Here is a 23,945-nt window from a genome sequence, read left to right as displayed (position 1 = left end):
GCCAGGACCTGGGGGTGCAGACTCCCAGGGATCAGGGACGCTGGCAAATCCTTGGCACAGAGTGCGGCTGGAAAATCCCAGGAGCCTGGGGAATGTGGGGTTCTCTGTTCTCCCACCAGCCCGAATCCTGCAGGAAGATCCACTCAGATCCCCCCACGCAGAGGAATCCACTGCTTATCCCACACACGGCACTTTGGGGACGGCACTCAGGACATGTCCCAAAGGGTCAGGGAAGATCCTGGGATCTGGGAATGGCGGGTGAAGAGGGAGCAGCCGGGTATGGAATCACCGCTGCCCTGGCAGGGGACAGATCCTGAGAGATTCCCACCATCCCCACACAAACCTGGGCTGGGAGTGCTCGGCACAGCCCGGCTAGAGCCCGGCTGCTCCCTGATGCCGTGCCAAGGGAGAGCCGTGTTTATCTTTGGAAACATTAAGGCAGGAGAGGAAGTAATTAAATTTTAAAAACCCCGCCTGCTTCCGAGAGCTCGGCCCAGGAAAGCGCTGCGGGCCCGGAGCGTTCCTGGCAGCGAGACACGGACACAGCCCCGCAGCTGCCGCTGCTCGCCCAGAGCCACGGCTGGAGCAGGAAGCTTCTCCATAAATCCCTGGGGAACACGGCCCCACAGCGCCTCAAACCGCCTCAAACCGCCTCCAACCTCCCCAAACCGCCTCCAACCGCCTCCAACCTCCCCAAACCGCCTCCAACCGCCTCACGCACGCGGCAGGAGCCGGAGATCCCTTTGGAGGAGCCCTCCAGGAGCACTGGAAGCTGTGAGGGCCCAGGAGCTGCTTTAAGGGATCCCAGGTGACCTCAGAAGGTCCCGTTGGACCCCAAATTCTCTGGGATTCTACCAAGAGCAGCCAGGTGACAGTGACACCCAGCTGGGTGGAGAACGTCCAGGAGGGGCTCCAGGAGAGCTGCAGAGGGACTGGGGCCAAGGCATGGAGGGCCAGGAGCCAGGGAATGGCTTCCCAGTGCCAGAGGACAGGGCTGGATGGGAGATTGGGAATTGGGAATTGCTGGCTGGGAGGGTGGGCAGGCCCTGGCCCAGGGTGCCCAGAGCAGCTGGGGCTGCCCCTGGATCCCTGGCAGTGGCCAAGGCCAGGCTGGACATTGGGGCTGGAGCAGCCTGGCACAGTGGGAGGTGTCCCTGCCATGGCAGGGCTGGCACTGGAGGGGCTCTGAGCTCCCTTCCCACCCAAACATTCCAGGACTCCATGATGCCATGACCTGGAGCTGGCTGGGCACTGTGGCTCAGTTCCCTGGGGAGGAGGATCCCAGTGTCCATCGGGAGCGCCGCTGTCCGGCCGCGGCTCCGTGGCCAGAGCTGCTAAAAGCATTTTGGGGAGAAACTTCTGCTATTTTTACCTGATGCCAAATTCCAGCTGCCTCCCAGGGGAGCCATTCCCAGCTCCCCTGGCACCCCAGGTGATAATTATGGGGCTGCCAACATTTACCCACGGCCTAAAAACAGCCCCGGCTGCTCCCATGGCCCCTCCTGCCCTGCAGGAAAAATATGTGGGAATTATGGAATGGGTTGGGGTGGAAGGGAGCTCAGAGCCCCTCCAGTGCCAGCCCTGCCATGGCAGGGACACCTCCCACTATCCCAGGCTGCTCCAGCCCCAATGTCCAGCCTGGCCTTGGCCACTGCCAGGGATCCAGGGGCAGCCCCAGCTGCTCTGGGCACCCTGGGCCAGCCCCTGCCCACTCTCCCAGCCAGCAATTCCCAATTCCCAATCTCCCACCCAGCCCTGCCCTCTGGCACTGGGAAGCCATTCCCTGGCTCCTGGCCCTCCATGCCTTGTCCCCAGTCCCTCTGCAGCTCTCCTGGAGCCCCTTTAGGCCCTGCAAGGGGCTCTCAGCTCTCCCTGGAGCTTCTCCTCCCCAGGGGAGCACCCCCAGCTCTCCCAGCCTGGCTCCAGAGCTGTTCCCAGCCAGCAAAGGGATGCACAGGGACAATGGGACAGGATCCAGCCACAGAGCAGCTCTGAGCTCCAGGACAAAAGGCCTCAGTGCCAGCCGCTCTCCCATCCGAGCCGGGCAATTCCCTGCAGAGCAGCCAAGGACAGAGGGAAACCCCAAACCCAAACCCCAGCCAGGGCCGTGCCTCACGGATCACACGCGGGTGCCCAAGTCCCTCCCTGCTCCGTCCTGCCAGGGAACAGGGAATGATCCAAGCCCTGGCTCAGTTAGTCTCGACCCTACAGGGATCATTTCCCCCCATGCTCTGCCAGCATCAACATCTCCCACAAGGGCAGAAGGAGCTTTTGTTCCTGGTCCCACACAGGCGGCAGCCGCAGGGCCGGAGCTGCCGCCGGAGCGTGGCACATCCAGGGGGGAAACTGCAGGGAGGGACAACGACAGGAACGGCCGGGTAGGAACGGAGAAGTGGGAATCAGGTCAGATTCCACAGGGGCCTCAGGCGGGCTCGGCAGCGCCAGAGCCACCAGAACTGCAACGGGAGGAAATGTCCCATCAGTACGGGAACTTTGAGAATTCCTTGAGAACGCCACTGAGGGGTCCCCAAGTGCCACATCCACATGGCTTTGAAATCCCTGCAGGGATGGGCACTCCAAAGCTCCCTGGGCAGCTGTGCCAGGGCTGGACATTCCCCACCATCCACCCTGAGCCTGCCCTGGCCCAGCCTGAGGCCGTTCCCTCTCCTCCTGTCCCTGTTCCCTGCCAGCAGAGCCCGACCCCCCCGGCTGCCCCCTCCTGTCAGGGACTTGTGCAGAGCCACAAGGTCCCCCCGGAGCCTCCTTTGCTCCAGCCTGAGCCCCTTCCCAGCTCCCTCAGCCGCTCCTGGGGCTCCAGACCCTCCACAGCTCCCTCAGCCGCTCCTCACAGGATCTGTGCTGCAGAAGGGAATCCCCTCCCTGAGGGAGGGCCCTCGCTAGCGAGGAGGAAGAGGCCGACGCCAAGGGGAACTGAAACCCCACTGACCACAGACTGCTCCAGGATGGGGAAGTGACCCTGCCCTGGAGCCCTCAGCTTCCTCATCGGCATTTCCCCGAGAACCAGGGAATTTTCTGAAGCAGGTACAGCTCCCACGGAGCACCAGCAGCCCCGGAGCCTGGAGCTGTCCCTCAGCCTGACCCCACAGCCCTGAGAGAAGCCCTGCTCTGCCCAGGCTTGGGAACACCAATCCCTGTTCCCCCAAACCCCAAGGCGCACCTGACCCCAGAGGGTCCAGCTGTGGTCCCAGTCCTGCCCCAGTGACCTGGAGCAGCTCCTCACCTCTAACCCTTGGGAATGAGCAGGGAGGTGGGAATGGAAGCACCACAGAGTGCTGCCAGCTCTGAGCCCGGCCGGGGCTTAGCGCACTCCCAGCAGCTCCTGCTACTGCTCCCAACAGATCCCACCAACACCCAGGTCCCCCAAACCCACCTCATCCCCCCCACGGATTATCTGGGAAGCCTGGGACAGGCCGGGATGAGTCCTGAGGTCATGGAACTGAGTGGTTCTTCCCCCAGAGGGTGCTGGGCACTGCCCAGGCTCCCCAGGGAATGGGCACGGCCCCGAGGCTGCCAGAGCTCCAGGAGCGTTGGGACAGCGCTGCCAGGGATGCCCAGGGTGGGGCTGTTGGGGGGTCTGTGCAGGGCCAGGGGTTTGATCCGTGATCCCTGTGGGTCCCAGGCTCAGGATGTTCCAGGATTCCATGATCCCAGGTGCCACAAGCAGACCTGTCCCTGGAGCTGCTCCCAGCCCGATCCCACTGCTGACAGCGCTCGGCTCCAGCTGTGCCGGGACCAGGACCAGCGATTCCGGGCCGGCTCCTGGAGCTCAGCAGGACACGGGGCTCTTCCCAGCTCATCCCAGGGGTTTCAGCTAAAGAGGGGAGATTTAGATGGGATATTGGGAAGACATCAACACAAAGCACAACTTGAAATTCCCCATTTCAGTGGAAGTTCCTGGAGAGTCCAGTTTGCCAAGTGGAGAGGGGACTAGGGACAAGGGCTGGAGGGACAGAACACAGGGAATGGCTTAAGCCGAAAGAGCGGAGCTTTAGATGGGATCTTGGGAATTGGGAATTGCTGGCTGGGAGGGTGGGCAGGCCCTGGCCCAGGGTGCCCAGAGCAGCTGGGGCTGCCCCTGGATCCCTGGCAGTGGCCAAGGCCAGGCTGGACATTGGGGCTGGAGCAGCCTGGCACAGTGGGAGGTGTCCCTGCCATGGCAGGGCTGGCACTGGAGGGGCTCTGAGCTCCCTTCCCACCCAGCGATTCCAGGATTCCCTGAAGCCAAGGCACAGCCACACCCTGGTCAGTGGCAGAGGCTCTGTTTGATGGGAAGGGCTGGGAAATGCTGCTCCTTCAGATCCTTCCCAGAAGGAAACACAACTCTGCTCCTCCACCCAAAGCCAACAGAGCCGGGGCAGGGGCTGGGCCCTCGCTCCGGCTCCACACCTGGAGCCGCCCTGGAAGGGGATCCTGGGGAGCAGAGGACAAGGTTGAAGGGTTCCATGTGACTTGAGGAGCCCCTGCATCTCCACCAGCCTGAAATCTTCCATTTCCTGAAAGAACTCAACTGAAATCCTTGGACCATTTTGACTTTGAGGAAGACGGGGAAGACTCACTGGAGGAAGAAAGACCCATGGAGCAGAGGAGACTCCGGCAGGAGCAGGAGTGCTCCTCACTGATGTGCCTGGCACACTCCACACATGGAGCTTCCAGCCTTGGAATGACAGCTCAGACTTGAGAGAGCAAACATTCATCTCTGCTGCTGCTGTGCCAGGAAAACCGGGAACCGTGGAGTCAGGAAATGGTTTGGGTGGGAAGGGAGCTCAGAGCCCTTCCAGTGCCAGCCCTGCCATGGCAGGGACACCTCCCACTGTGCCAGGCTGCTCCAGCCCCAATGTCCAGCCTGGCCTTGGCCACTGCCAGGGATCCAGGGGCAACCCCAGCTGCTCTGGGCACCCTGGGCCAGGGCCTGCCCACCCTCCCAGCCAGCAATTCCCAATTCCCAATCTCCCATCCAGCCCTGCCCTCTGGCACTGGGAAGCCATTCCCTGGCTCCTGGCCCTCCATGCCTTGGCCCCAGTCCCTCTGCAGCTCTCCTGGAGCCCCTTCAGGCCCTGCAAGGGGCTCTCAGCTCTCCCTGCAGCTTCTCCTCTCCAGGTGAGCACCCCCAGCTCTCCCAGCCTGGCTCCAGAGCAGAGGGGCTCCAGCCCTGGAGCAGCTCCGGGGCCTCTCTGGGCTCTCTCCAGCAGCTCCAGGTCCTGCTGCTGTGTCCCCAGGGCTGGGGCAGCTCTGCAGGTGGGGTCTCACCTGAGGGGGCACAGGGGCAGAATCCCCCCTCCCCTGTGCTCCCAGTGATCCTCTGATGTTTGCAGGGAGCACCCTGGAATGTGGGAGCAGCATCCAGGACACGCCTGGACGATCCCAGTTCCTGTCCCCAAAGGAATGGGAGAGCCACCAGTGCAGGGCCCACTCTGAGCACGGCCATGGCCACCCCTCTGCCCCAAACAGCTTCACTTCCCCCACAGCAAAACCCTGTTTTCCCAGAAAAGAAATAAAACTTGGAATTTGACCCAAATAAATACCATCTCTGGCGTAGGTTTAGGTTTTTCCAAACCCTCAACAAAGTGACTGACCCCCAGTTCAGCCAAAGGCAGGAAAAACATCTTGGGATTTACCAAGCTGGACAAAAATACAACCCTTAAAGAGTTCAACAACGGAATAAACAACCCCAAAGCACCAAGACGACACACGAGGCTAAAACCAAGTCAGACACGGAGCAAAGGTCAGGGGAAAATGAGCAACAAACTATTGAAAAATACAAAAAAATGGGAATTAACAAGAAATTCGACAGAACCACTGAAAATTCAAGTGTTTTCTCCAACGTCAGCTTCCTGTCCCACTTGGATTTTCAGGAATACTGAGTGATGTCCGTACTGACCCCGTCCCCCCAGGGTTTTCAGCAGCACAGCCTGGACAGCTGGTTCCAGACACACCAGTCCCAGGAAAAACCACCCAAAACCCCCAAAACCACAGGCTAATGGCCAGAAAATAGGGAAAACACGCCGTAAGCATCCCAAACTTGGACATGGATTAAGGCAAGGCTGTTTTGGATGCATGGAGCTCGAGGGAGGAAGGACGGGAGGGATCCCCCTGAGCCCCATCCCAGAGCAGGAGCGACATTCCCAGAGCCAGCGGAGCTCAGGGAGCCAGGCAGGCCCTCGGGATAATCCCTGCGTGGGCACCCGGGGCTGGGATAAATCCCACAGACAAATCCCAGGCCCGCTCGGGCCCGGCCTTCCCGGCGCCGCTGGAAACGCGGAGCGACGGCGGTGGGAGCGCGCCGGGAACGGGAACCCAGCACTCAGCCCAAAAGGCTCCGGGAAAACAGCCCGGTCCCAAGAGCACTCCGGGGGGATGCGGCTCGGGACACAGGCACAGCCCCATGTCCAGGAGCTCTGGGTGGACACAGAGGGAGGGAGGACACACAGGCTCCTGGTGGGAATATCTGCATTGACCAGAAAGTGGGAAAAATGGCCCAAGTGGAACCCGAATCTCTCTGGACCGAGACACGGAGCACCAGGCCTGCACTGGATGAGGCCAGCACCTTCCCATTCCCCACAGCCCATCCATCCCACACTGCAGCCGGAGCCAGGACAAACCCACCACCTTCCCATCCCCTCCTTCCCACCCATCCCAGACCGGAGCCAGAGGTGGGATGAGCCCACCCCGTCCCTGTCCCTCGCTCCAGACCGAGGGAGGAGAGTCCACATTTTCCAGCAAACATTTCTGGGAAGAGATCCAAGAGCTGGGAGCAGCCTCCAACTCTCCCCGCTCCTCCAGAGCCCCTTCCTCATCCTCCTTCTGCCCAAAGCCAGGGCCACGAGATGGGACTTTGCTTTTGCGGTGGTACACGGTGACATTCCCACCTCGTCCCCCTTTTTCTGTCACTCCCTTCCAGCCACCCCAGTGCTTGGAAAATTCCATGAACCCCAAAGGCCTCATGGGCTGGGATGAGGCAGCGGAGCCAAGGAAAATAATGTGAAATAATCCCATTGAAATGACTTCAGGGACAGAGAACCAGACGGCTGCAAGAGGGAAGCCATTCCCTGGCTCCTTGTCCCCAGTCCCTCTGCAGCTCTCCTGGAGCCCCTTTAGGCCCTGCAAGGGGCTCGCAGCTCTCCCTGGAGCTTCTCCTCTCCAGGAGCACCCCCAGCTCTCCCAGCCTGGCTGGTGACACTGCCACTGTCCCTCAGATGAACTTTAAATGGCTCAGGAGGACTTAACCCAGGTGATCGCGGGAATCCCTGTGTGCCAAAGCCTCAGCGCTGCTCCCAGCACCGGGACCTGGTGCTGCAGGGATATTCCCTAAATGGAAGTGGGCACCTTCAAGGGCCTGGATCCTTCCTGAGTCTGAGGCAAGAGAGAGGCAGCAGAACCCCCTGGACACTGCCAGGGAGCTGGGAAGGGTCTGGAGCCCCAGGAGCGGCTGAGGGAGCTGGAAAGGGGCTCAGGCTGGAGCAAAGGAGGCTCCGGGGGGACCTTGTGGCTCTGCACAAGTCCCTGACAGGAAGGGGCAGCCGGGGGGGAAATCGGGCTCTGCTGGCAGGGAACAGGGACAGGAGGAGAGGGAACGGCCTCAGGCTGGGCCAGGGGAGGCTCAGGGTGGGCACCAGCAGGAATTTCCCCATGGAAAGGGTGCTCAGGCCTTGGCAGGGGCTGCCCAGGGAGCTTTGGAGTGCCCATCCCTGCAGGGATTTAAAATCCATGTGGATGTGGCACTTGGGGACAGGGGCAGTGGTGGCCTTGGCAGTGCTGGGAACAGTTGGACTTAAGGGCTCCGAGGGGTTTTCCACCCCAAACAACTCTGCGATTCAACGAAAAACAACCAACAGAACACAGAAATACAAGAGCTGCACGTGGGGGGCAGCTGGAGCAGCTGGAGCCAGGTGAGCTCTCACCAGGCACAAACATCCCCAGGTGAGCTCCCCCGGTGCCTGCACAATGTCATCCAGCACACCCCGAGATCCCTTCCCCCCCTTCACCCATTACTGGGGTTTATTTGGAGTTCCAGCAACCTGGGAGGGTGGGCAGGCCCTGGAATGGAATTCCCAGAGCAGCTGTGGCTGCCCCTGGATCCCTGGCAGTGGCCAAGGCCAGGCTGGACATTGGGGCTGGAGCAGCCTGGCACAGTGGGAGGTGTCCCTGCCATGGCAGGGCTGGCACTGGAGGGGCTCTGAGCTCCCTTCCCACCCAAACATTCCAGGATTCCCTGACCCTGTTCTGTGACTCCTTGGGGTCCCTCTCTGGGGCTGACCCATCCACGCTCCCTCCCCCACGCCCCCCACCCCAGCACCACCTCCAGCCCCGTCTCAGCCGAACGCCAGGAAACCCCAGTAAATCCCGGGATTTACTTGGAGCCCGGCAGCCTCCATCTGGCAGAAGAGCTGCAAATCCCACAGCAGCCTTGCCCGGGGTGGGACGGGTGCCCCAGGCTGGCACTGCAGCCAGGACACCTCAGCAAGTCCCCAGGTGCTGCCTCGGGGAGCCACAGGTCCCTCCGCACCCCTCCGGTTCTGGGGCAGGACACGCTCTGCTCCCTTCCCTTCCCTTCCCAGGAATTCTGTCCTGTCCCCATCCATCCTTCTCCACCAGTCTGGGGCTCCCCACGGTGCCAGCTGAGCTGCCAGCTGCTCTGCCCTGCAGCACTCCCAGGAATCCCAGATAATTTGGGGTACAATCCTCAACAAGGACGTGTCCGATTCCACAGGCCGACAACAGCAGGAGAAGCTGGGACTGCTTTGGGGCAGGTGGGGCCACCTGGTTTGGGGTTTTTTGTTCGTTTTTATAACTTCACAAGGATATCGACCCTCCTGGAGCTACATCCAGTGCTCCCACTGGGCACAGACGGGAACTTCACCTCTCAAACTGAAACTGCCTCCTTGCTCAGGACATCCAGCCCCACATCCCTGCGGGCCTCATCCCATCTCCAGCCCCACATCCCTGCGGGCCTCATCCCATCTCCAGCCCCACATCCCTGAGGGCCTCATCCCATCTCCAGCCCCACATCCCATATCCCATCCCATCTCCAGCCCAACATCCCTGCGGGCCTCATCCCATCTCCAGCCCCACATCCCTGAGGGCCTCATCCCATCTCCAGCCCCACATCCCATATCCCATCCCATCTCCAGCCCCACATCCCTGCGGGCCTCATCCCATCTCCAACCCCACATCCCTGAGGGCCTCATCCCATCTCCAGCCCCACATCCCATATCCCATCCCATCTCCAGCCCAACATCCCTGCGGGCCTCATCCCATCTCCAACCCCACATCCCTGCGGGCCTCATCCCATCTCCAACCCCACATCCCTGCGGGCCTCATCCCATCTCCAGCCCAACATCCCTGCGGGCCTCATCCCATCTCCAACCCCACATCCCTGAGGGCCTCATCCCATCTCCAGCCCCACATCCCTGAGGGCCTCATCCCATCTCCAGCCCCACATCCCTGAGGGCCTCATCCCATCTCCAGCCCCACATCCCTGCGGGCCCCATCCCATCTCCAGCCCCACATCCCATATCCCATCCCATCTCCAACCCCACATCCCTGCAGGCCCCATCCCATCTCCAACCCCACATCCCTGCGGGCCCCACCCCATCTCCAGCCCCACATCCCTGCGGGCCCCACCCTGTCTCCCCACAGAGACGACACCTCCCCAGCCTTTCCCTCGCCCCCACAGCCTCTCCAGCCTCTCCCTCCTCGGATGTTCCCTCCTCCCACTCCCTGCGCGCTCTCGAACGCTTTGCACGAGGTGCGAAGGGAAATCTCCCCTTTTATGGGGAAAGGCAGCAGATCCCGGCTGGGGGAGCTGCCCCCAGCCCCGCTCCTTCCCCCACTCCCCGCCGCCCTTCCCGGGATGGGTTCCACAGCTCCCAGCTGCTCCCTCCGCTTCCCACCGCGCTTCCTACGGCCCCTGAGCCGGGAACAGATTTCTCCCAGGATGACTCAGAGGATCGAAGCCCTGTGCCTGTCTCATGACTCCACCGGGCAGGCTCCAGGCTGGATTTCTGGAGCAGCGGCAGCGCAGTGCTGCCGATTCATCCCCGCGTGCCGCCCGGCTGGGATGACGGATCACATTCCTTCTGCCTGGCCTGCTGCCACCTGCATCCCTCACAGCCAGGAGAAACGGCGGACACACACTCATGGATGCTCAGGAAGGGCCTTCAGGAAAAAGGAGCTGCTTTCTCTTGGGAAAAAACTTCACTGAAAAGGCCAAGGTCGCAATCATGGAATCCTGGAATGGTTGGGTGGGAAGGGACCTCAGAGCCCCTCCAGTGCCAGCCCTGCCATGGCAGGGACACCTCCCACTGTGCCAGGCTGCTCCAGCCCCAATGTCCAGCCTGGCCTTGGCCACTGCCAGGGATCCAGGGGATGAAGGAAGGAGCTCCAGCAGCGCATGGAGCTGCTCCTTGAAACCAGACCTGGATGCCAAGCATGGCAAACCTCAAGTTCTGCACCAGCACTAAACAGAAGTACAAAATCCCAACATCCTCGATAGAATTCCCAAGAGATCCAACACTTGTAAAAAGTCCTCGTATAAAAGCAGAGTTGCCAGGAAAACCTTGGATCAGTGGGAGAATCCAGAAGAAAATCCACATTCCCACCCCCTGCATTAATGACGGTGAGGTGACTCCACTGCCAGGACTTGGGAGGAAAAGGAAAACAGGGATGCCACAGACAGGTGAGAACAGTGTGGATGCAGATTGTGTGGGACAGCAGCAAAGCAGCCTCCAAACGTGGCCCAAACCCACCCAAACGGAGGGAAAGAAAACGCGAAGTGAAAACACAGACCTGAGTCAGGAGAGCCGAGAGGAACTCGGAGAGGGAGGAAGGAGAAGTTCAAGGGAGGCAGAAATCCCCCCAGGAGAGCCCCACTCTGCTGGAGGAGCCGGGCCAGGAGAGGCCGGGAATGGCTCTGGGACACCCAGGACTGTCTGCAGTGCCACTGTGCCCCCTGCTCTGCTGGCACGCCACCGGGACAGCGCTGCGCTCACCTGGAGAGGGGCTTGGGACAGGGGCAACTGCCAGGTGCGATTAGATGGGATATCGGGAAGAAATTCTTGGCTGTGAGGGTGCTGAGGTACTGCCACACTGAAATTCCTGCTGGTGCCCACTCTGCCCCTCCCCTGGCCCAGCCTGAGGCCGTTCCCTCTCCTCCTGTCCCTGTTCCCTGGCAGCAGAGCCCGATCCCGCCTGGCCCTCCTGACAGGGAGTTGTAGGAAACCACCTTCCTCAGCTTTCCAAACATCTCTGCAGGAATTCCCAGCCCTGGGAATACCGGACACACCCCCAGGCGGAGCTGACAGCCCGCTCCTGCAGACAATTCCTGCGGCAATCAGCCGGGGGCTCTCGCTGCTCCCGTGCGGAATCAGGGCGGCACCGTCCATCCCTGGCACTGTCTGACCTCCTTCCTGCCCGGGGCTGCTGAGCTCACCTTGATCCCATCCCGGAGCTTATCCCTGTCCTTCCCAATCACCTGCCTGTCCAGAGGGAGCCCAGCTGCCGCTCCCTGGGCTCATCCCGCGTGAAGCCACCAGAGTTGTGCTCATCCCTAAAGCCAGCCCGCGGCACGGCCCCGCCGGAGCCGGGCGAGGCTGAAGCCAACGACTGTGCTCGGCTGGGCCCTGACAGAGGCGCTGGGTGAGGGACAGCTGGGCAGTGTCCCCGAGCCCTGCCGAGGGACAGCGAGGCCCGAGCAGCGTCACCTGCCCGCGGTTCCAGCTCCTTGCCTGCCCCTGGAGAGCTCACTGCCAGCTGTCCCCGCCAAAGGGCATCAAAGCTGGCACGTGAAGGTGAGGATGAGCATGGGCATCCTGACGGGAATTTGCTGCGGGGCTGCCCAGGTCTCGTGAACAGGAGCACGGCTGGGACTGCAGGTACCTCACAAACACCAAATACCAGGGCAAGGTCCTAAAACCAGGGCAGAGACTTTTCCCACATAAAACTGTGACGTTATGGCAGCTTTGGAGCAGAGCTGACTTGGAATCAGGGAATTGTTTGGGTTGGAAAAGTATCAGGTCCGACCATTCCCAGCACTGCCAAGGCCACCACTGACCCTATCCCCAAGTGACTCCACCCCTGCCCTGGGCAGCTGGGCCAGGGCTGCACAGCCCTTTCCAGGAGGGAATTCCCCACCATCCAACCTGAGCTTCCCCTCTCTCCTGTCCCTGTTCCCTGCCAGCAGAGCCCGATTTCCCCCCCGGCTGCCCCCTCCTGTCAGGGACTTGTGCAGAGCCACAAGGTCCCCCTGAGCCTCCTTTGCTCCAGCCTGAGCCCCTTTCCAGCTCCCTCAGCCACTCCTGGGGCTCCAGCCCCTTCCCAGCTCCCTGCCCTGGACAGGAGCACTGGGAGGTTTCAGAGGGACAGTGTGCAGGAGGCCGCTGTCACTGCTCCCCCTGGATGCAGGGCCGAGCCCCTCGGAGCATCCCAGCTGGGATCACTGGGATCACTGGGATCAGACGGGCACGGCCCCAGCCCTGCTCTGGGAAGGGTGTGACAGTGACAGTGAGACACAAGTGGCCTTATCTGGGCCATCAGCAGAGCCCCGGCCGGGGCAGGAAGATGCTGCAGAGCTCACGGAGAAGCTGCTTTGCTGCACTTCCTGCAGCTCCCCACAGAAACATCTCGGCTGCTCGCACACCACGCTCAGCTCTTCCTCCCCAAAAACTCCCTCCCGCTGCCTCGTCTCGATCAAAGAGCTCACAGACACAAAAATAACGTGCAAGGCTCTCCGGATCCCAGCAACGAGGCCGCGGGAGCTGCCAAACGTGCGGCTGCTCCCTGCCAGGGGACACGTGGCACTCGGAGCCACTCCATGAACAAAAACCTCTGGAACTGGTGCGGGAGGCAGGGAGAGGGAGGGCCCTCACTGCTGCTCCCCACATGCCCCTACCCCCATCCACTGCCTGCCCCTGAAACCAGTCCCCAAATCCTCCCACAGGGTCCCACCAGTCCCCAAATCCTCCCACAGGGTCCCCAAATCCTCCCACAGGGTCCCCAAACCCCCTCATAGGGTCCCACCAGTCCCCAAATCCTCCCACAGGGTCCCACCAGTCCCCAAACTCCCCCACAGGGTCCCACCAGTCCCCAAATCCTCCCACAGGGTCCCACCAGTCCCCAAATCCTCCCACAGGGTCCCACCAGTCCCCAAACTCCCCCACAGGGTCCCCAAACCCCCTCACAGGGTCCCACCAGTCCCCAAATCCTCTGGGCCTCCCCTGGGACCAGCTGCCACAGCGGAAGGGATGAACACACTCTGGATATGGGAAGGATCATTCCCAGGAGCAGGAATTCCCTGCCCCGAGGCCTGCAGGCTCTCCGAGCTCGGGTTTGCCACAACAGCAGCATTTAGTGGTCAGGAGCTCCGGAGCCACGGCAGGAACAGAGCGGCCCTGGAGGCATCAGTGCCACGATCCCGGAGAGAGGTGGGAGAAAAGCTCCTCCAGATCCTGTCCAATCCCTGCGGATCATCCCTGATCCCCCCAGGTGTCCCAGGGAACCAAACCAAAGGGGTTTTCGGGGTTAACTCCTCCCCCTGCAGCCCGGGCAGCTCCAGGGCAGCTCCAGTTTGGGGTTTGTTTGTGTTTTTAGCACCCATGAAACCGCAGCTGCTGCGCCAGCCCAGCGCTGGGAACAGGAAAAGGGAACCGGCTGCAAGGAAAGGCTTCGGATTCAGGGAGAAACACGAGCTGGGGCCGGAGAGACCAGAGAGAAAAGCGCTAAATCCTCCTTGCAGCAAATAAAATAACACAAACGGGGCAAGGATCTGGTACAACAGCTGGGTTAGGTCCGTGTCCAGCTCACCTTCAGCCACCTCCCCAAAGCAGGGACGGGTACACTCCAAGGAACACCGGACACCCTCCCTGGCCACAGCAGCAGGGAATTCTGGCAAGGAAATCCAGCTGGACATGGGAATGTCCCCTCTAAAGGGGGAGAAACGACCAGCCCAGAGCTCCATCTCTGATTTCCCTGCTCCACGTCCAGCCTGACCCATCCCACACCGATAACAACGTTCATTCCGACATGGAAAAGGAGGGGCTGCCAGGATGGTGTCCAGGGCAGGGAGCTGGGAAGGGTCTGGAGCCCCAGGAGCGGCTGAGGGAGCTGGGAAGGGGCTCAGCCTGGAGCAAAGGAGGCTCAGGGGGGACCTTGTGGCTCTGCACAAGTCCCTGACAGGAGGGGGCAGCCGGGGGGGTCGGGCTCTGCTGCCAGGGAACAGAGACAGGAGAGAGGGAACGGCCTCAGGCTGGGCCAGGGGAGGGGCAGGGTGGGCACCAGCAGGAATTTCCCCATGGAAAGGGTGCTCAGGCCTTGGCAGGGGCTGCCCAGGGAGCTTTGGAGTGCCCATCCCTGCAGGGATTTAAAATCCATGTGGATGTGGCACTTGGGAACATGGGCAGCGGTGGCCTTGGCAGCACTGGGAACAGTTGGACTTACGGGCTCCGAGGGGTTTTCCAACCTAAACAACCCCGAGATTCCATAACGAATCTCTCCCCATCCACAAACACACCTCGCTGGAGCTGGAGGGGCTCAGGCCCAGCTCAGGCCCAAGCCCGGCCCTCAGCCCTGGCACTGCCCGAGGACAGCTCTGAGCCCTGTCACTGTCACTGTCCGGCCTCTGACCACGGGGTGGGACCCGCAGCCCACGGAGCTGCTCCTCCCAGGCAGGACTTCAAAGGGAAGGAGACGAGGATTAATGGAGCAGCTGGGATCGGAGGAGCCACAGTTCCCAGGCCGCTGGATGCAGCTGGAAGCTGTGCGGGCTGGTGGGAGGGGTGACCCCTTCCACAGGCACCCAGTGGCTGCACATGGAATCAGGGAACCCCAGACTGCTCTGGGTGGGAAGGACCTTAAACATCACCCAGTGCCAGCCCTGCCATGGCAGGGACACCTCCCACTGTGCCAGGCTGCTCCAGCCCCAATGTCCAGCCTGGCCTTGGCCACTGCCAGGGATCCAGGGGCAGCCCCAGCTGCTCTGGGCACCCTGGGCCAGGGCCTGCCCACCCTCCCAGCCAGCAATTCCCAATTCCCAATCTCCCATCCAGCCCTGCCCTCTGGCACTGGGAAGCCATTCCCTGGCTCCTGGCCCTCCAGGCCTCGGCCCCAGTCCCTCTGCAGCTCTCCTGGAGCCCCTTTAGGCCCTGCAAGGGGCTCTCAGCTTTCCCTGGAGCTTCTCCTCCCCAGGGGAGCACCCCCAGCTCTCCCAGCCTGGCTCCAGAGGGGCTCCATGCCTGGAGCAGCTCCAGGGCCTCTCTGGATTTGCCCCCTGTGCACATCCCCACCTTTCCCGCAGCAGGACACGTGGCGGGGAGCATCTCTGCACGTGGCAGGGCCATTCCCCACCTCTCTTTCCCTGAGCAAATATTGACCCAGCAAACAGCTCCACCACTGCTGCCAACCCCGGGGGCTTTTCCACGGCCAGGATTTTGCTGGACATTCCCAGAACCGGCTGAGTCAAACCTGAGTCACTCGGCCACGGCCACGCACGACAGAGTGACATGGATGGGTCCCACCAGGAGAGCTGGAACCCAACCCAACCCAACCACGGGAGGGACAGCAGCGGGATGAGCCCTGAGAGCCCTGCCTGGCCTGTGGATCCACCTCAGCTTCTCCCAGCAGGAACTAACTCCAGCCCCAGCAGCTGCCAGCATGCCAGGAAGGGCAGGAGTGTCCTGAGTCCTGTCTGTGCCCTCACTCCTCACACAACCCACACAAAAACCACCCCAAAACCTGCCCCAAACACCTCACGGAAAGAGGCAGCTCCGAGCACGGAGCAGCTGCCTCCTGTGCCACCCTCCTCCTACGGAGCCACAGAGCCCCAGGCTGGGCTGAGTGAGGAGCTTTCTGTGCAGGGAGGGCACAAACGTAGGGTGATGAGCACAGAAATAGAGAAACCACCGCGACTTCCTGAGGCCTCTGAGCAGCCTCAGCATCATCTACACCCAACCTGACACCCACGGGACAGCAGCACCTCCCGGCTCTCCGGGACTGCAGCAGGGATCAGTCCTGGAATGGCTGGGTGGGAAGGGAGCTCAGAGCCCCTCCAGTGCCAGCCCTGCCATGGCAGGGACACCTCCCACTGTGCCAGGCTGCTCCAGCCCCAATGTCCAGCCTGGCCTTGGCCACTGCCAGGGATCCAGGGGCAGCCCCAGCTGCTCTGGGCACCCTGGGCCAGCCCCTGCCCACCCTCCCAGCCAGCAATTCCCAATTCCCAATCTCCCATCCAGCCCTGCCATCCGGCAGCGTAAAGCCCCTGAGAAATCCCAAACTGATCCCAAGCCGGGTCTTGGCTCCCATCATCCAGGCTGTGCCCATCCAATGCTCCCTATCCAAAATTTCCAGACTCCTTCAGCCACACAGTTTGGAATTGAACTGTCCTGGACTCTCAGAGCACAGGGGATGCACAGAGAAAACCCCTCAGATCCCAAGGTAGAACCAGGCACAATCCCGGCTCTGGGAAGCTGTCATCTGTCTGCGGCGCTGGGAAGAGCCAGGAGAATTAAAAACATCCATTTCCAGGGAATAACATGAGCAATCAGCACACAGTAAAACAGACACTGGCATGGAAGGATCCGATTCCCACTGCCAGGAGCATTGAGCTCCACGCTTTTCCCTGGAGCCCCTGTCCCACACAGCCCCACGGAGCGGGCCGGGTGTCGGGCACAGCTGGGGGACACGGGGACGCCGTGCCAGGCAGGTGGGGTGTCCCTGCTCTGCATTCCCGGACACAGTCCCTGCGGCTCCACAAACCAGGAAAAGCATCCGGACGCCCACCTGGATCACAGACACCCCGTGCAGCCGGAGCAGCTCACAGCCCCGGTCCCACAGCCAAACCCACAGCCCCTGAGAGAGTTCAGAGCCCTTTTCTGCCCCTTGCAGAGGAGCAGGACGTGGTCCCAGGCCCTGCACCACAGCCCCAGGGCATGGGGCTGTTCCAGGAAACCCCATGGTCATGGCAGCTCCAGCAGCAGCACCCAGTGACCCCAGTGACCCCGGCATGGCCTCGCTCCAGCCTGGATCTGCCTTCGGTTTTGTTCCCACAAACTGCACTGAGCCACGGCAACATCTCATGGAGCCAGGCTGCGAGGGAAGGGAAGGCTCCAGGGAGAGCTGAGAGCCCCTTGCAGGGCCTAAAGGGGCTCCAGGAGAGCTGCAGAGGGACTGGGGCCAAGGCATGGAGGGCCAGGAGCCAGGGAATGGCTTCCCAGTGCCAGAGGGCAGGGCTGGATGGGAGATTGGGAATTGGGAATTGCTGGCTGGGAGGGTGGGCAGGCCCTGGCCCAGGGTGCCCAGAGCAGCTGGGGTTGCCCCTGGATCCCTGGCAGTGGCCAAGGCCAGGCTGGACATTGGGGCTGGAGCAGCCTGGCACAGTGGGAGGTGTCCCTGCCATGGCAGGGCTGGCACTGGGGGGGCTCTGAGCTCCCTTCCCACCCACCCCAGCCTGGGATTGTATCTCTGGAGATGCTGCAGAGCCACCTCAGCTCCCATCACCCCACCAGACCTTTCCCTTTCACATCCCCAACTGCAAACCCGTCCCTGCCCGGCCACAAATCCCACAGGCACGGAACCCGCGGCACTCAGCAGCACCCGGGAACACGCCGGGGCTCCGGCGGTGCCGAGGGGCCCGTCCAGCCCTGGTGCAGCTCAGCCCAGCTTTGTTTACAAGTGGGGTTTTTACAGGGGAGGTGCCAGCCTGGCATGGCCCAGCACAGCACAGCCCAGCCTGGCACGGCCCACGGCTCTGCCAGACCAACCCAACCTGTACAGCAATTAGTCACCGGCAGATGAGCGCCGCTGCCCTTCCTCCCACGTTATCTAAGCAGGGAGGGGGGTGGGAAAACAGGGCAGCGAGCCGGGAATGCTGCCAGCCTGATCCCAAAAATCACAGAGCCGGTGTCGGTCCATCTCTGCATCCCTGGGGACAGGCTGGCACATCCTGGGGGCACGGCCAGGAGAACACTAGGATGCCTCCAGACTGGGATGGGACGGGGTTTGCTTTGGCTGTCACAGAGATGCCACAAGTCCTGGGTGCCTCATCCTGGAGAGGTCACGCCTGACTGTGCCATCCCAGCAGCCAGGAGGCTTGGGCTGTGTCCGGGAGCTGTCCCTTCCCATGGCATCCTGGATCCATCCCCTCCCCATGGCATCCTGGATCCATCCCCTCCCCATGGCATCCTGGATCCATCCCCTTCCCACAACATCCCGGATCTGTCCCTTCCCATGGCATCCTGGATCCATCCCCTCCCCATGGCATCCCGGGCCTGTCCCTTCCCATGGCATCCTGGATCCATCTCCCCACAACATCCCGGACCTGTCCCTTCCCATGGCATCCTGGATCCATCCCCTCCCCGCAGAGAGGAGTTAAGCCAAAACAAAATGAATATTTACATCAGAGGAACACGATTCGTTAAGGGTGAGCTCTTCCCTTTCCAGGGTCACAGAATCATGGAGTGATTTGGGTGGGAAGGGACCAGAAAGTTCATCTTGATCCACCCCCTGCCATGGCAGGGACACCTCCCACTGTGCCAGGCTGCTCCAGCCCCAATGTCCAGCCTGGCCTTGGCCACTGCCAGGGATTCAGGGGCAGCCACAGCTGCTCTGGGAATTCTATTCCAGGGCCTGCCCACCCTCCCAGCCAGCAATTCCCAATTCCCAAGATCCCACCTGAGCCTGTTGTTCCTTTTGCCTGTGCCACTACAGCCAACCACACCACCTCGCAGCACCGTCCCTCTCCCCATAACAAATCCCAAATGACCCCAGGCACACGTGGGACGTTTCTGTTCCCTTGGAAACTCAGGCTCTGGGAGTCACAGCAAGGAAATCCAGGCTGAAGGAACCCGAGGAACACCAGGAAGGAATTCCTGGAGAATTCCTGGAAGCAATGCCAGGCCAAAGGAACGCCGGGTCCAAGTAATGCTGGGTCCCTCAGCCCCACCAGTCCCATACCAGTTTGAAGCACCAGTTTGAAGGTGCAGGTAGCAGCTGCAGCATCCTCAGGGAGGAGATGAGGAAGAAGATGCAGGAGGAAGCACTTGGAAGCAGGACAAAGGGGGTACAACCACGCAGCATCGCTCCAGCCCTCCCCTTGCTCCTGAGACAACGTGGAATCTGCTCCCAGACGGAATCCTGGAATCCCCCCCGCCAGCTCCTGCAGCCCTCCCACCCCTGGCATGGTCTGACCCACGGGAGAGCAGCTCCTGCTCATCCCAGTGCCACAGGACAACGGGAAATTCCACTGGGGGAAAAGGCCTGCACTAACAACAATAACAACAATAACAAAAACCCAAACCAACAGCACACGATCAGAAAGCCCTCAGGAAACACCAAGTCGGATGCAGCCTGCTCTGCTCTCCAGCATTCCCCACACACACCTCGTTCCTCCTGCCCTCCACAAGGGACCCCCGGCTGCTCCGGGCTTGGAGAGACGGCGGATGGGGCTGGGATCCTCAGGGAGCACTGCAAACCCTGGCACCGTGGATCTGAACCGAGCTCCTGGCCCCAGCAGCACCCCACAACAACCAAACCCACGGCAGAACAAGGATTCCCTTTCCGCAGCTCCCAGCACAGGCTCGGAATCACCTGAGCCAGCAGCCTGGGAACGTGCCAGGTGGGAAGGGATGCTCGGGGGGAGTTCTGCAACAAAGCCCTGATTTTAGGGCACTTCACCTCCTTTGTGACGCTGCCAAGGCTCATTTTTCCCAGAAGCTGTTGGGGGCAGGAAGCAGAAGGAAATACAATGGAAAGAGACCCTAAATCCCAAATAAGGGACACTGCACAACCAAAACAACCATCACTAGCACCTGACGGCAAGCAGGGATGCAGGAGAGGACGAAGGAATGAGGTGTCCCACAGATCTGGGGGTCAGGAGCATCCGAGAGAGCAAGGAGGGCACAAGGACCTGCCTGAGGGGGCTGTGGATGCCTGGGGGAGCAGGGCTGGGAGCAGGGGTTACAACACCCCATCCCAGCGGCTGTGGGTGCCTGGGGAATGGGGCTGGGGGCACAACACCCCATCCCAGGGGCTGTGGGTGCCTGGGGAATGGGGCTGGGGGCACAACACCCCATCCCAGGGGCTGTGGGTGCCTGGGGAATGGGGCTGGGGGCACAACACCCCATCCCAGGGGCTGTGGGTGCCCACTGGAAGCAGGATTGGGAGCACCATGTCCCATCCCTGGGGCTGTGGATGCGCAGGGCACCAGGCCTGGGGACATGCCCGGAGGACAGCAGTGCCCCCCCTCCGAGCCCAGCCGATGTTTCCGGAGCGGTGACAGCTCGCGCATGGCGGGGGAGGGGGACAGACTGAAAACACCCAAACCGTGAATCCGCGGAACCGCGCAGGGGCGGCTCCGGCTGCCGGGGCGGCGGGAGCTTCCCCGGGGGCTGCTCAGAGGGGCCTCACGGGGGGCTAAGAGCTGCCCGGCCCGGGACCGGCCACGGCTCCGCAGCCCCGGGATGGGCCCGCAGCCCCGGGACGGCTCCGCACGCCCGGCCCGGGCTCACCCCGCACTCCCGCGACGGCCCCGCAACCTCGTCCCGAGCCCGCACCCTGGTCCAGGACCACCCTATACCCCCGGCCCCGCAGCCCCGGCCCGAGCTCACACCGCACCCCCGGCCCGGACTTACCCCGCACCCCCGGCCCCGCACCCACCCCACACGCCCGGCCCCGCATCCCCGGCCAGGGCGGCCCCGCGCGGGCCCGGCCCCCCCCGCGTCCCTCTGCCGCTCACCGCGCTTGCCGGGGTCGTATCCCACGAGCACGAAGTAGTCTGCCAGGCGGGCCATGGCGGCGGGGGCGGCCCGGGCCGGCCCCGGGAGCCCCGCGAGGCCGCACTCGGCTCCTCAGGGCGCCGCCGCCCGCCCGCGCCCACCGCCCGCCGCCACCGCCATCTTGGCCCCGCGCGCACCGCGCCTGCGCCAGCGCCGGGCGCCGCGGGGGCGGGGCCGCGCCTCCCATTGGCTCCGGGCGGGCGGGGCCCCGCCTTCCATTGGCTGCGGGCGGGAGGGGCGGGGCGGGGCTCGGAGGGGGCGGGGCCGGGGCGCGGGGCTTCCCCGAGGGGGAGGGGAGGGGGACGGGGGCCCGGGGGGGGACACGGGAACAGCCCGGTGTGCGGGAACAGCCCGGGGGGGACACGGGAACAGCCCGGTGTGCGGGAACAGCCCGGGGGGGAGACGGGGACAGCCCGGTGTGCGGGGACCCCCGGGGGGGAGACGGGAACAGCCCGGTGTGCGGAGACCCCCCGGGGGGGACACGGGAACAGCCCGGTGTGCGGAGACCCCCGGGGGGGACACGGGAACAGCCCGGGGGGGACACGGGAACAGCCCGGTGTGCGGGAACAGTCCGGGGGGGACACGGGAACAGCCCGGTGTGCGGGAACAGCCCGGTGTGCGGGGACCCCCGGGGGGGGACACGGGAACAGCCCGGTGTGCGGGAACAGCCCGGGGGGGACACGGGGACAGCCCGGTGTGCGGGGACCCCCGGGGGGGGACACGGGAACAGCCCGGTGTGCGGAGACCCCCGGGGGGGACACGGGAACAGCCCGGGGGGGACACGGGAACAGCCCGGTGTGCGGGGACAGTCCGGGGGGGACACGGGAACAGCCCGGTGTGCGGGAACAGCCCGGGGGGGGACACGGGAACAGCCCGGTGTGCGGGAACAGTCCGGGGGGGACACGGGAACAGCCCGGTGTGCGGAGACCCCCCGGGGGGGACACGGGAACAGCCCGGTGTGCGGGAACAGCCCGGGGGGGAGACGGGAACAGCCCGGTGTGCGGGGAGAGCCCGGTGTGCGGGGACCCCCGGGGGGGACACGGGGACAGCCCGGTGTGCGGGGAGAGCCCGGTGTGCGGGGACCCCCGGGGGGGACACGGGGACAGCCCGGTGTGCGGGGACAGCCCGGTGTGCGGGGACCCCCGGGGGGGACACGGGAACAGCCCGGTGTGCGGAGACCCCCGGGGGGGGACGGACACGCGTGTGCGGGGATCGCCCAGGTGTGCACGGACACCTCGTGTGTGCACGGACACGCGTGTGCGGGGATCGCCCAGGTGTGCACGAACACCGGGTGCGCACGGACCCCTCCGATGTGCACGGACCCCTCAGGTGTGCACGGGCACTCCCCTGCGTGTGCACGGACACGCGTGTGCATGGCCCCCCCCAGGAGTGTACAGACCCCTTGGGTGTGCACGGGCACGCGTGTGGGGAACTTCCGGATGGGGGGGACCCTCCCAGGTGAGCACAGACCCTCCGCAGGTGTGCACGGCCCTCAGGGTGCCCACCCCTCTCAGTTGTGCACGACCCCCCCATTCCACACAGCCCCCCGGAAAGGACCCCCGCAGCTGTGCATCCCCCACAGGTGTGACCCCACACAGGTGTGCATCCCCCACACAGGTGTGTCCCCACACAGGTGTGACCCCCCCAAGACACGACCCTGAGGCGCGGTGCCCCCACCCCTGGGTGCCGGCACACACTCGGGGGCGCAGGGCAGCCCCCCACCCCCGGACAGGGCGGCAGTGGCCCCACGGCAGCGTGGGCAGCACGGTGCCAGTCCCTCCCGGGAGCCGGGATCCGTCCTCGCCATCTCCCGCCGCCAGCGGCTCCCACCCGGACACAGGTCCTTGTGCCAGCTCGCCTGGGGACAGGGCTGGGTGTCCCCGGGGTGCTGAGGTGGCAGCGCGCCCTGGCGCAGCCCGTGGTGCCCCCGGCACGGAGCAGCGCTGGCAGTGCCAGTGTGGCCATCCCGTTAAGTTCCGTTCCATCCCGTCCCGCCCCACCCCGGAGCTCTCCCGTGCCGGGACCAGGACACGCCCGGGGGGCTCGGGCAGGACTCGCCCCTCGGATGCCGCCGGCCGGGGCCGTCCCGGGGCGCGGGGTCGCGGGCACGCACCGGGGCACAGCCGCTGCCGAGCCGGGAATGATTCATCGGGAAAATCCCTATTCCCACCCCCACGCGGGAGCGGGACGTGGGGTGCGTGCGGGATGGGGGGGCAGCCGGCACCGCCCGGCCTCGGCCCCCCGAAGGGCACTGGGGGTCCGGGCAGAGCGCTCCGGCCGTGCCAGAGCCACGGGCAGCAGCGGCACCGGGTGCTCCCCACTCCTGCAGCCTTGGGGTTCACCCCGCGGTGTCCCTGGGGTGCCCCCGGGCTGGGAGGGGTGCCCGAGGTGCGGGGCATGGACAGTCCCGGGCATCCCCATCCCCCGGCCTTGGGGCTCATCCCCTCCCCGGCTCGGACGGGTCCCCGGGATGTGCAGCCGGCCCCAGCAGCCCCCCAGAGCGGGGTCCCCCCGCACCCCACGCCCCGGCCGGGGGTGATGCAACCCTGCCCGGCCCTTGCACCTCCTGCCCGGTCCCTCAGGCCGCCGCGTGTCGGGACATGTGCGGCGTCGGGACACGGCTGGCTCCTTGCCACCGGCACCGGCCCCGCTGCCACACCCCGGGCACCGCTGCGGGGTCCTCACAGAGACCCCCAGTCCCTCACACCGGGCTGGTCCCCACTCGAGGGCAGACCCCACCTGGGAAAGGCGGGGGGGGTCCCACAGCACGGGGGGGCTCCTGGGGACACCGGGAGGTCACACGGTGCTGGGGCAGTGGTGACCGGTGGCATCGAGCCGCGGGTGACCCAGTGCCATGTGCCGTGTGCCCGTTCCAGCACGGCTCGGCCGTCAGCCGGGGCCCGCTCCGTGGGGCTGGGTGGGGGTCTGGCACCGGGGTGGCCGTCCCCATGTCCCCATGTCCCCATGTCCCCACGTCCCCATGTCCCCATGCACAGGAGCCGCACCTGGATCCCGGTTTGCGGGCGGCAGAGTGGCGTCTGTGCGGACACACGGATCAGGGCAGAGCCGCTGAGGTCCCATGGGACAGCGACACGGGGCCAGGGGTGCGCTGGTCGGACCACCGGCCGGGGACAGCCCAAGGGACGGGTACCCGGCGAAGGGTGA

At 64.0% G+C, this 23,945-nt stretch overlaps 1 protein-coding gene across 6 annotated transcripts in view; it reads right to left on the bottom strand.

Annotated features, from left to right (window-relative positions):
- The window catches only part of SBF1 (SET binding factor 1), a 66,669-nt gene extending 45,807 nt beyond the window's left edge, over positions 1–20,862 (bottom strand). For 5 of the 6 annotated variants that reach the window (XM_032105845.1, XM_032105846.1, XM_032105844.1 and 2 more), the window contains exon 1: positions 20,741–20,862. In XM_032105845.1, the coding sequence (XP_031961736.1) occupies positions 20,741–20,795 (55 nt within the window). In that variant the 5' untranslated portion in view covers positions 20,796–20,862. The remainder of the gene's footprint in view (positions 1–20,740) is intronic. The other variant, XM_032105843.1, reaches the window with a different exon arrangement.
- Between the last annotated feature and the right edge of the window lie 3,083 nt (positions 20,863–23,945).

Source organism: Corvus moneduloides, chromosome 4 (genome assembly GCF_009650955.1).
Source record: "Corvus moneduloides isolate bCorMon1 chromosome 4, bCorMon1.pri, whole genome shotgun sequence".
NCBI classification, from domain to species: Eukaryota; Metazoa; Chordata; class Aves; order Passeriformes; family Corvidae; genus Corvus; species Corvus moneduloides.
This window is presented reverse-complemented; position numbering and strand designations above follow the sequence as displayed.